This window comes from Scyliorhinus canicula, chromosome 11 (genome assembly GCF_902713615.1).
Source record: "Scyliorhinus canicula chromosome 11, sScyCan1.1, whole genome shotgun sequence".
Lineage (NCBI taxonomy): Eukaryota > Metazoa > Chordata > Chondrichthyes > Carcharhiniformes > Scyliorhinidae > Scyliorhinus > Scyliorhinus canicula.
The window spans coordinates 59,930,707-59,943,900 of NC_052156.1; the positions used below are offsets into that span (position 1 = coordinate 59,930,707).

The 13,194-nt window shown below is 45.9% G+C and overlaps 1 protein-coding gene and 1 long non-coding RNA gene across 19 annotated transcripts in view; one reads left to right on the forward strand and one right to left on the reverse strand.

The window, feature by feature from the left end:
* Nucleotides 1-13,194, reverse strand: part of foxp1b (forkhead box P1b) — a 645,688-nt gene that overhangs the window by 164,072 nt on the left and 468,422 nt on the right. For all 18 annotated transcript variants that reach the window (XM_038810651.1, XM_038810658.1, XM_038810652.1 and 15 more), the window contains one exon: nt 1,596-1,685. In XM_038810651.1, coding sequence (XP_038666579.1) covers nt 1,596-1,685 — 90 coding nt within the window. The remainder of the gene's footprint in view (nt 1-1,595; nt 1,686-13,194) is intronic.
* The window catches only part of LOC119973107, a 63,755-nt gene that overhangs the window by 921 nt on the left and 49,640 nt on the right, over nt 1-13,194 (forward strand). The window lies entirely within an intron of this gene.

Consider the following 13,194-nt stretch of genomic DNA (forward strand, 5'->3'; position numbering starts at 1 on the left):
GCCAGTGACACCCACATCCAAGAAAATACTTTTTTTTTTTAAAAGCACAAGCAGCTTGCACCAAAAGTTTGACTATTGTAGTAGAAGCTCAGACTGAGGTCATTCAGGGTCAGCCTACTGCCATCATTGCTGCGTTATCAGTGTTCAAAGGGGTTTGCAGAGCATCAGAGCAGCTCAGTAATTTGTCATCCAACACCATCCTAGGGGAGTGGCAGCAGCTCTATGGAACACAATCCTCCTGTGATCCCTGTGAATGACAGCATTAGTGCCCCCACCACTGTCAACCAGCCAACCCAGCTTGTTTCCACCCATGCAGAGATGTTGCAGTCCACGTTCTAGGCTGTGTTCTGACTAAAGTCAACCACTATCTGCAGTGGTTGCGCTGCAACCTGAATGCGCAAACCCACCCATTAAGGCCCTTAAGTGGCCACTTAATAGCCTTATCCCACCCAGCCTCAAATTTTAGGCTGGAAGTAGTGGGTGGAGATTAGGAGGGAAAGTGACATTTATACTGTTCCCTATCTCGGGGGCGGGGGGCCCATTCAGAGGGTCGAAGCAGACTCGATAGACCGAATAGCCTCCTTCTGCACTGTAGGGATTCTATAATACTTTGAATTAATTGCTCACTATTACCTTCATCAATAAAGTGTTCGGCACAATTTGCATCAAAAACTGTCTCCCCAAGCATCAGGTGCCATTTTGGACCCAAATAGCACCTGTTGCTCCAAATATTGGGCATTACACAGCTGAATTTCATACCCATGGTGCCTTACATTTAAGAAGAATAACATCAACAGTCTTTTTTGTTCGGCTTCAAATATAATGGTAAGGATCTGAAAAAAAAAACATCAGATGCCTTTAAAAAGAAAGCTATACAAAGTAACAATAGGGGGTTATGGCTTGTAAACCACAGGAGAAAAGCTAAGTAATTCCTATTCCACTTTTGATGGCTGTTAGAAATTCTATTTAAAAAAGCATCACCAGAAGGAGAAAGCCTCTTGAGGTTACAGCCATTTCCTGTGATCATACATAATGTGCTTCAAAAGTTGGTTTTCTACCAATTCTGTTGATCAATTGCACCTCCTTCAGACTCTTTTTTTTCTATCATGTTTACATCTGATGTGACTCAATGACAAGTACTGTCTAGGCATGAGAAGTCAGCCTGTCATGTTGATTTATGAGTGCATCAAACTGCGACTTGTCCAAACTGAAGCTCACAGTTCATTAATTAGAGCATTGTGACTTTGAAGACTACACTCAGACTGCGAGGTTTTAACATTTGCCTTAATTTATAATGCTCTGAAATGTGTATCTCTAAGGGAAAACTGAAATTCCCTGCCTGTCTTTGAACTTCTTTTGACTACACAATAATCGTTTCTTTGTCCATCATGAAGACTGCATCCCCAAGTCATTAATACACATTGAACTGCAGTTGATGAGTAAGCCTTTCTGAATTAGAAAATAGAAAGGAAACAAAGCGGAGGCACCACTGGAAAGCCTTCACTACAGACATATCTCGCAACGTCAGGTCTCTTCTCGTTCTGCCATTTCCATTTTAATTATAGCATATTACTCCTTTCAATACATGTACATACCTCTTTCGTTGGTTTCCCAGCATGTTGTTGCTGCAGAAGCTGAAGATGCAATTGCTCTTGCTGTTTCTTGTAAAACTCCTGAAGCTGTTGCTGTTGTGAAAAGGTTATAAAATAATTATATTAGGACAAAATAAATATTTTAAACAGTTTTATTTACCATGGCACACAGGCTTGCAATTTGAAGAGAGATACACAGTCACGTCCTCTTATCAACACTTGTCCGACCTTTTGGGTCAAAACTTGCCAATAAATCCCTGAGTGTATGAACTATTCTTAGCATTATCATTTCAGAACTAATCTTCAAAATGAACTGATGAAAACATGCCATTTTCCACACGAACTAATTAAAATATGGCAAGAAATGACCTTTGTCTATAACACAAAAGCCAAAAAATGTCCTTGCTGAGAATACATGGTTATTCACAGAGCAGTCAATGTAATAATTCATAGGAGTAATTATTAGCAATTTTCTAAACAGGTCACTCAAAAGTGATCCGTAAGCAAGAGCAGTCAACCTCCTCTAATATATCTGGCACAAGGGCATAACACCAGAATTAGTGGCGTTATTTCAGGAGCAGACTGACTGGGGGAATAAAAAATGTGAATTCAATTAAAATCTGAATTTGACAAAAGCTCCATTTTCAGACAGAGTTAAGATCAGTTTTAATCAGCATGTTCCAAAGTCTCTCCCTATGAGTGCTGCAGCAGGGGAAACATTTCCTACAGGCGAGCTCTTGGAGACTGAAGCTGTCTGAAATGTGCACAGTGCTCAGGAGAGCTACATGTTGCCCACTCAGTTATCACTGCAGAATACAACCCAATAAGAGAAATGTTGCCGATGTGGAGGGCTAACTTAGATGGCCATCAAGATCAAGCATGGGATCATTTTAAGTTGATCCAGGGTTCCCAAAGGCCCGGCAATCCACTGGGATGGGTGGCCCTGCAGTCATTTTTTGTTCGGCGGGCTATTAATTGTCTCAGTTCGAGGCTTCCATCCCTATCAAGCGAGAAAGCAGCCAGCCAGTCAAATGGCCGGCAGCTCTCTGGTCTCGGCAGCAGTGGTGGTCAATGCTAAGACTGCATTCAGTCCCTGTCTGTGATCACTGCTGGAACCAGTTAGGGAGGTAAGGTGGCTCAGTTGGCTGCAAGGCTCGTCCATAATGCATAGTGATGCCAACAGTGCAGGTTTAATTCCCGTACCGGCTGAGGTTATTCATGAAGGCCCTGCCTTCTGAACCTTGCCCCTTGCCTGAGGTGTGGTGACCCTAAGGTTGAATCACCATTAGTCAGTTCTCAAAGGGAAGAACAGCCTGGGTCTGTGGCAACACTTGACATTTTAATCTAGTTAGGCAGCTTGATGGGAATCTGCACCTATATTCAGAAGGAGGAAAAGCAAATCCAGAAATAGAAGGCAGAAAATTAGTAATCGAGTATGGAAGGCCAAAGAAACAAATGCTACGAAATAACCAACAAAGGAATTGTTCAGTGATTGGTGGTAAATACTTCAATACAACAAGGCTAGTGAATAAGGGCAGATGAACTCTGGGTGCAGATAGACACTTTGAAGTATACTATCATAGCTGTTACTGAAAAGTGGCTTCACAAAAGGGCAGCAAGGCAGCTCATATTACTGGTGACAGGGCTTTTGAGCAGAATTGAAAGGGGATTAAAAAAGGAACAAGGAGCCACAAAACGCTTTTTAAAAATAAATTTAAAGCATCCAATTCTTTTCCATTTGTTTTCCAATGAAAGGTTAATTTAGGGTGGCCAATCCACCTACCCCGAACATCTTTGGGTTGTGGGTTAGGGTTAGGGTGAGACCCACGAAGATACTGGGAGAATGTGCAAACTCCACATGGACAGTGACCCAAGGCCAGGATCGAACCCGGTCCTTGGCGCCATAACGCAGCCGTGCTAACCACTATGCCACAGTGCCACCCTAGCCGTCATGAAAATTAATTTATGATAGTGAGGAAGAAAGACTCTGCTTTCACTGCTTTCGGAGAAGAGCAGTCTGAAGAAAGATACAAATAGACAAGTCAGGTGGGTAAAAAAGTATCAAATTGAATTCAATTTGGAGAAGAGTGAGGTAATGCATTTGAGAAGACCCAACAAGGCAAGTGGATACAGAATAGGATACTGAATTATGCGGTGGTGCAGGGGGACCTTGATGTGCATGTATATAGATTCCTCAAGGTATGAGGACAGATATACGGACTTACAAATTAGGAGAAGACCACTTGGTACTTTGAGCTTGCTCTGGCATTCAAGATCATGGCTCTGATTGTAACCTCAACTTCACAATCCCACTTGCCCTCGATAACCTTTCATTCCCATGCTAATCAGGAATCTATCAACATGTGCCTTAAAATATTCAAAGACTCTGGGCAGGTTCTCCGGGAATCGGCGGGGTGGGCAGAAACGGCGCAGTGGAGTGGCGGGAACCACTCCGGCGTCGGGCTGCCCCAAAGGTGCGGAGACCTCTGCACCTTCAGGGGCCAGTCCGGTGCCGGAGTGGTTTGCGGCCCGCCAGCCGGCGTGGGAGGCCTTTGGCGCCGCGCCAGTTGGGGCCGAAGGGACTCCGCAGGCCGGCACGGGTCCACGCATGCGCGGGAGTGTCAGCGGCTGCTGACGTCATCACCGCGCATGCGCGGGTGGGGGGGTTCACCTTCGCACCGGCCATCACGGAGGCTTACACGGCCGGCACGTAGGAAAAGGGTGCCCCCACGGCACAGGCCCGCCCGCAGATTGGTGGGCCCCGATCGTGGGCCAGGCCGCCGTGGGGGCACCCCCCAGGGCCAGTTAGCCTCACGCGCCCCCCCCCACCCCCGGACCCCAGAGTCCGCCCACACCGCCAGGCCCCGCCGGTAAGGGACCAACTCCAATCTACGCCGGCCGGACCTGCATAGAACGAGCGGGACTTCGGCCCATCGCGGGCCAGAGAATCGCGGGGTCGTGAGCCACCGATTGGCGCGGTGCGATTCCCGCCCCCGCCAAATCTCCGGCGCCAGAGAATTCAGCAGCCGGTGGTGACGGGATTCACGCTGCCCCCGGCGATTCTCCGACCCAGCAGGGGGTCAGAGAATCCCACCCTCTGTTTTCACTGCCTTCTGAGAAGAGAGTTTCAAAGCCTCAGCCTCGAGAAAACATTTCTCCTCATCTTAAATGAGTGACCTCCTAGTTCTAGATTTTCCCCACAAGAAAAAAACATTGAACCCCCACATCCACCCTCTCAAGACCTCCCAGGATCGTATGGGTGGGATTCTCCATCTCGGGATGCCCGAAATGTGTTCCCCGATGTGGCGGAGAATCAGGTGTCGGGAGAAAATCGGGATCGCCGCCCAAATGAGATGCTCCGACCCCGCTGGCGGTGTGAATGAGGTCCACTGTGCACGTTAGTCCGGGGGATAGTGGGAGGCATTTAAATAAATGCAAATTTGTCTTAATACCCCATTTGCATCTATTTAGTGGGTCTGGTGCTCTATGCTCCAACTTCACATAATTCTCCGGTCCCCGCAACTGGGAATCACATGGACACGGATCACTTGTGGTCTCAGCAATCATGAAACTGACTAGGTCCACCTTGCCAGCGCCACGCTGGTAGAGCCCATCTGCGGGCAGCCCCCCCCCCCCCCCTCAACTATTCACTGCCTGCCCACGTCTCCTCTAGCAGACTCCCCCCACATCAATAATAATAATTAGCGTCATAAGCAGGCTTACGTTAATACTGCAATGAAGTTACTGCGAAAACCCCTCGTCGCCACATTCCGGCACCTGTTAGGGTACACTGAGGGAGAATTCAGAATGTCAAATTCACCGAACAAGCACGTCTTTCAGGACTTATGGGAGGAAACCTACGCAGACACGGGGAGAACGTGCAGACTCCACTCAGACAGTGACCCAAGCCGGGAATCAAACACAGGTTCCTGGCGCTGTGAGGCAACGGTGCTAACCACTGTGCATTCCAAGCACTAAGTGCATTCTAAACACTCAAGCGTGTAACTTCACTGACTTACCTCTCTTTGATGTGGTCAATCCTTACAAACATTGGAGTTTCAGCACCTAGGCCGCTGAAGCAGGAAAGAATATGAATGGATCAAGGCTGCAGATGGTTTTTGTAAGCTGGCAATCATAGACCACAACTCTATGAATGGCTTACAGATAATGGATCTGTGGGAACCAGGCACAGCTGCTCCCCTTAAGGAATAGACATGTAGGGCTGCAAGTAAGTATTAAAGCTATAATGCTTTCCATTTCCCTGCCTGGACTATTCTCTAGCGCCTAGACAGAGGTCCCTTTTCTTGAGGAGGGGAGGGGGAGAATCTATGTGTGGGGGGAAGGGCAGTTCCGTGCAGGGGGTAGGGCCACCCATGTACTTGGGGGTGGGACACCCAGGCAATCCGTGGGGGTTGGGGGGTCAGGGCTGATTTGCAGTGCTGGGCTGGGGGGGGGGGGGGGGGGGGGGGGGGGGAGATTCCGGTTGCGGGATTCCCTCATATTCCTCACCATGCCAAAATTTGCACGACGTGGAACATGGAATTGCCTCCCGCTTTACGATGGCAAAGGGATCAAAAATCTGGTGTAATTCAGTTCCAGCAGGAGAACGTCTCCAAAATGGAGAATCCCGCCCCACATGTTTCAATCAAGTCACCTGTTATTCATTTAGACTCCAGTGGATACAAGCCTAACCTGTAATCTTTACAGGTAAAGACTACCTGTTCATTCCTGGTATTAGTTTAGTCAACCTTTGCTGACTTACTAATTTTAAAACCATTTGCAAAGGACACAGAATTCCAAAGTGAGAGTGCAGCTAACCCCCTCCACTGCCAGCATCCACCCCCTCTCTCCAAGGATCACTGGCATCGAAGCCCTCCCAAAGGGCACCCCTTCAAGCCAACAACAGCTTCCCCCTCCATGTACCCCAGATGAGTGACACCCCAGTATTGGGCATTTAAATAACACCTCCCAACTCAAGCACACACTTCTTCATGCCCCCACGTCTCGGCAGTGCCCCATGGCACTCTAGCAGTGCCAAGCTGGCCAGGTTGCCATTGCTAGGGTGTCAGGGAACACTGCCAGGGCACTTCCCTGCCATATCTCCAACCACCCGGAAGCTTCAATTGCCTCCGAGACCTCCGGCGTCGTCATCATCACGGAGCTGGGAGAACCTGGCTTTAAACAGACCAAGTATATTTAAACGCTTATTTTAAACATGTTAATCTGGTTCACCCTCTCCCGCTATTCTCCCAGCATTGCGGGACGTGCGCCAAGCTTAACGCAGCCAGAAAATTGCCCCAAGAATGTAAGCGATTTACAAGCGTGCTGCCACAATTGGAGAGTTTTACACATGAGTCAAGAATGGTTAGTCTAAGATTGTTTTATTTGAACAGTGGAGGTTGAGGGGAAATTTAATTGAAGTGATTTAATTGAGGGAGATGTAATTGAGGCATATAAAAGTATGAGGGGCCCAGATAAGAGTGGTTAGGAGGGTATAGATTCAAGTAAATGGTGGAAGGTTTAGCCACAAATTGAGAACAGTAGCGGTCTGAAGTTTGCTGCCTGAAAAGGATTTTTAGAGGCAGACACCCTCATGACATTTTTTTAAATACTTTTGTGTGCACCTGAGGTACCGTACTCCACAGGATTATAGACCAAGAGTTGGAAATGGGATTAGGCTGAATGATTCTTTCTCAGCGATATGGACATGATGGGTTGAATGTCCATCATGTACCTTAACTCATTTCAACTTGCATTGTCACAGAATGAAGGCATTGATCTGCATGACTGAGTACCTATGATCATACACCATTCGGATGTTGAGAAAGCAGAATCCCTTTCATTTCTGATACATGGCAGAGTTGACATGCAGCGTCTGCAAAGTGATGCGCATACAGTCAATGGCACCCTGCACCATAGGGAAGCTTACAATCCTAGCTATGCTGTATTCTCTCTCTGCCTGCTTGTTCTGGACAAGAGGGAATGAATTATAATTAGCTTCTTTTGAATAGGGAGCCATCGTGACCTCTCTTATGCCACTGTAAATGGTAAACTGCGAGATATTTCAAACATTTCCACCTCTAATGCCTGGAAGGATCCAGAAGCATTAAAATGTCATTGTCACTGTTACCTTCAGTCACTGACAATTAGGTCCTTACCCTACTTAAGATTGCAACTGTGGCTACAGCAAGTGTCAGTGAAGACATCCTTACTGAAGCGCAGACGTCTTGCATATTGTTCCTAACTGAAATTCAGTTGAATAATCTGGGCAGTCATAGCTTCCTGCGGAAACCCTTTTCTCCACTTCTTCCTCTTGCAACACTCTGTCCTGCTGTGGTCGCCCTGGTTAATTTGCCAAGTTGTAACATATTCCAATGGGAAAAGCTACTACTGCACCCATGTTGGGAGCAGCTGGTTTCTGCAGAAGTCCTGAAGTCTGCCAAGTACTTCAGCGTCTGCCATATGACTTCTCTGTAGACATTTTAAACTTTGAACAACTACAGAACGCACCAAACACTTGCAAAATAGTGAGAAGAAATCACCTAGCACCTAATCCGTCAAAAGCAAATGACCACTTTAAATAGCAGTGGTGGTGGCCTTCTCTCGTGCTGAACATGTGTTTAGCTGCTTGAGATTAAGAGAGGGCACTGGCTGGAGTATTGAGCTCCAAAATGGCACTGCTGATTGATTGACACCACCATATGGCTGCTCTGCATACTTCTGTTGTGCATTCACAACACCATTTTGGCATCTGGCAAAATTCACCAAAAAAGCGCAGAGGCACACCAAGACTGGAATTTTTCAGAACTCCCTGCAGTTTCTCCTGCAGCGGGCCCAGTGAACCATTGAAATCTCTGATACATGGCAGAGTTGCCATGCAGCGCCTGCAAAGTGATGCACATGCAGTCAATGGCACCCAGCACGATGGGGGAGCTTACAATCACATCGATGAGACCGGAAAATCCCACCGGCGTGAAGAGCTGGAAAATTCCGGCTCAAAAGGCTGTACACCATGGGTGAAATTTTCCCTGTATTTGGCAGAGTGCGACAGCGGGTGGAAAAAGCAGCACTGAAGCCGGTGGCACCTATGGCGGCTTTTTCTGACATATCGTTGGGAACATATAAAAAATACTTGAAGTGGGCGGATCCCTCAATGTCATCCTGTGCCATCGTTTTCGTTTTTTAAAGATCAGGATGCCATTTTTAAATGCTGCCCCAATGCACAAACATTATCCAGGGACCACTAGCCCCCCAGCACTGTCCAGGCACTGCCAGGATGGTGGGGACAATCGTCTCATGCTTTTACGTTGGCGTGAAAAGCAAATTGGCTCGGGTGAGGTTTTCTGCTCCCTTCGCCAAACCTGCTCAAAAACAGTGGGAGATAAAAATCCTCCACCCCATGGATACCATCAGCTGCCTACCTTAGGCAGAATGCAGGATGCTAAATCAGCAATTGCAACTACTTTTAAAAAATTCAAGGTAATTTGTAATATTTATTTGGTACTGTTTCATGCAAGTGATTACCAATTCAGAATACATCATGCTACTAATTGGACCTAACAAGAGTCTCCAGGGTAGTATTCAAATTATTAGCTGATTTAGAATGTTTGTCTAATTACTACAGTAAACCCTCTTCATTCTGCTTATCTTTGGATCTATGCATAAATGTGTTATATGAATAACTCTGTGGCATGCTTGTTGGTAAATTAAAGCACCTTGGTACAAAAGCAGGAGGATAAGTTCCCGGGTAGTGAGCTCCCAAACCCAGATGGTTTGTTGGGGGGAACATATTTTGGGGGGAGGGGGGGGGGGGGGGGCAGCCTGCTAATTATGATGGGCACAGTATGCAGCTCAGCATGCTTCTGCAGGGGACCAAGCTCATGCAAGGCTAGCAACATTTAACGCCAGCCTGCATTGCTTAAGGCCAAACTGCACATGAAAGGTAAGGTGCAGACTGGCTACAGCAAAGGCTGGAGTTGGTTCATTAAGAATTGAAGAACAAGAAGGACCTACAATAATGCTGCAACAGACCAGAGCACATAGCATATGTCCCAAGGTTTTGGGGGCAGAAATAGGTCAGCTGCCTTTCCCTTCCCCCTCCATCGCCTGAGGCCACATTTGTGGGGGATAAAGGCTGTTCATTCATCATGGCCAGGCTGTCATAAGTACCAGGAATTGTGGCACTCACTCCGGCGAGCACTGAATGATTCCTCCAGAGCAGTTGAGGCAAGAGAACCATTGCTTCAGTAATGAGATAGTCTGGTCAATGATATTCCTCATATCTGCATGGCTCTCACTATATGCTTGCTGTTGGGTTGCAGAGGGGAATCATTAGCCAGGGGTACAGCAAATAAACCTCGTCACCCAGCAGCCACCCTTCTTGCTTGGTGTGAGTGTTGAAGGACTGAGGGAACAGAGGACTGACGTAGATTGAATACATCATGATTACTGCCCAGCATGAGCAAAGTTACCAATTGCACATTCTGCGAATTTTATCTTCATAGTTTTGGTATATCTCGGCATTGAGATGTAGCACCCACAAAGCCACGTGTGTGTATTGAACTGCACAAAACACCATGGGGGAGCCTACTATCCTGACAAAGCCACATGCACGATCCTTTCCATTCTCTCTGCTCTGCTCAAAGTAAACACAATGAAGCCCATTCTTGTTTCATTAAAAAATGTCGGTCAGATCGGAGACGCAACAATAAATGGTGAACTGAGAGATTTTAGCTATATTGCCTGAAGAATCAGTTCACAAAGAAATTGAGGGCCACAGTCACCTGCACTGTCAATGACAATGCCAACCTCATCCTGTCTGAGGCTGCAGGTTTGGCTCCAAGAGCTGGCAGAGTTATTTTGTGACCACCTCCTTGGTGAATCCAAGACGCCAAATACACTGGAGGTAGGAGATAGAAGTGTTCTCGAAAGACATTAGGTTGGTAAGGTCTCCTGTTTTGAACCCTTTTCCCCCTCCTTCTCTCTGTGCATAACTTGCCTTCTTAGCGTCTGTCTCTGTGCCATCTGCCCCTCACACTGCAGCCCAAGGGAGACTGCTACTAAAGCCAATATGAAAGGAAGCAAGTAGCATAGTCAGACCCTTTGTAGTCACAAGCAACATCTTCGCCAAATGTTGCGCAACACCATTCAGACTTTATCAACTCCTCCAAACATGCAGCACTTACACAAACTCAAACAGAGTCAGCATAATCAACTAATCTGCTAGTTCTTGCCAATCCCTTTAAATAATGCAGGTGGAAGGGTTTTTTCAAGCTGCTGGGCACTCCATTCATGCATGTTTAGCAGAGGATGTTGAGAAGTGATGTGGGTCCCAAAATTTCCAGTCTAACATCAAATCAGCATTTGACGATGACTTACGTCCTGATCTGCCTGCTGCGCTTACCTCTGGCCCATGCATGTAACGCTCACACCAATGCTGTCAATACCTCTGCGACAGAGTTGAATTCTGTTACTGAGCTACACTGTGGAGTTTTGGATGAACAGGCCAGACAGCTCCTTACCACCTCCTAGTGCCCAGTTATGGGGCTGCAATAGCACAGCCTGATCATTAAACTACTCCTTCTTGGCTGGGAATGCCAGAAGGGACTCCCTAATAATACTAGAAAACAAAAACAGAAAAAAGGAACAGTAAGAAGTCTTACAACACCAGGTTAAAGTCCAACAGGTTTGTTTTGAATCATTAGCTATCAGAGCACTGCTCCTTCCTCAGTGAATGGAGGTGGATTCCAGAAACATATATGTAGACAAAGTCAATGATGCAAGATGATACTTTGAATTTACATTCAAAGTATCGTGTTGCATCTTTGACTTTGCCTATGTTTCTGGAACCCACCTCTTCATTCATCTGAGGAAGGAGCAGTGCTCCGAAAGCTAGCGATTCGAAACCTGTTGGACTTTAACCTGGTGTTGTAAGACTTCTTACTGTGCTCACCCCAGTCCATATCTCCACATCAGAAAAAAGGAATTGAAAGAAATCACGATTCATACATCAGTGCTAATCATATGGAAAGTGATATGCGGAAAACTATCAAAACAATAGCACATTAGCTATTTTGACCTAAGAGTCATCCAGACTTGAAACATTGCTGTCATATCTCCTGAGATTGTCCAGTATTTGATTTGATTTATTATTGTCACATGTATTAGTATACAGTGAAAAGTATTCTTTCTTGCATGTTGTACAAACAATGCATACCATACATAGGGAAGGAAGGAGAGACCGCAGAATATAAGGTTACAGTTATAGCAAGGTGTAGAGAAAAGATCAACTTAATACGAGGTGGGTCCATTCAAATGTTTGATGGCAGTGGGGAAGAAGCTGTTCTTGAGTCTGTTGGTACGTGACCTCAAACTTTGGTATCTTTTTCGTGACGGCAGGAGGTGGAAGAGAGTATGTCCGGGGTGCGTAGAGTCCTTTCCTGTTTTTGTTGTGTATTGTCTACTGCCAGTTAGCCATTAGTGCTCGAGGGTGGAGAGGAATGAGATATCAATAGCTTGTAAAAAATGTTTTCTTGCACCAAGATTATGCTGAAGCTTCATTGAATAATCTGTGCCGGGTCTACATAGGTGGAATTATTGGAGGTATATCAGTGACACTAGATGTTTCCAGTAGTGAGGGGGATACCTGAGAATGGGCTGAAGAGGAAACCTGCAGTATCTATTATGTAAAGGAATCCGGTGAGTGTAACGTTTTCTGAACTCACAGCTAGATAATACTTAGACAAGATTCAAAAAGGGAATATATAGTGAATGCTGTTGTTATATGCGGAAGGACTGTGTTTAAATGCATGTTACAACACAAATCGTTTGCCAACTGTAACCAACATTTGTGCCATGGGCAAAACGTAACCGCTGGTATTTTACTTGGTGTTTTAATTAATAAACAAAAGTTTTTTTAAAATGTGCTCTGTTAGAGATTATGCTATATCCTGCAGGATTGTAATGAGAAAGCTGTTGGTTATTTTTGGAACACAAATAATGACAACATTGCAGGAATAGAACTAAGTAAAGGAGAAAAGGTAACATTATGCAGAATGTTACCAGGGTCTAAATGCAAGCGTCTCTTCCAAATGAATTGCTACATAGCACATGATTTAACCATAAAACCAGACAAAATATTCATGCTGAACAACTGCAAAAAACTCATCAGTTCAACCGTTCAGCAAAGCACTTCAATCAGTTATATGTTGATGCAGGATGAATTGGGTAGTAATGTCACCCAAAGTTGTGTGGATAAGTAACACCCGGATATAGAATTTATATATAATTTGTATACTTTTTAGGACAGCTTTATATCCTGGACAGAAGATAATGGCTTTAGAGGGCTTCACGGTGGCGCAGTGGATAGCACTGCTGCCTCACGGCGTCGAGGACCCGGGTTCGCTCCCGGCCCCGGATCACTGTCCGTGAGGAGTTTGTATTTTCTCCCCATGTCTGTGTGGGACTCACCCCCACAACCCAACGATGTGCAGGGTAGGTGGATTGGCCACGCAAAATTGCCCCTCAATTGAAAAATAAATTGGGTACTTAAAATTTTTAAAAAGTAATGGTTTTAGATTTTCCACTTCTGCACCGAGTTTTT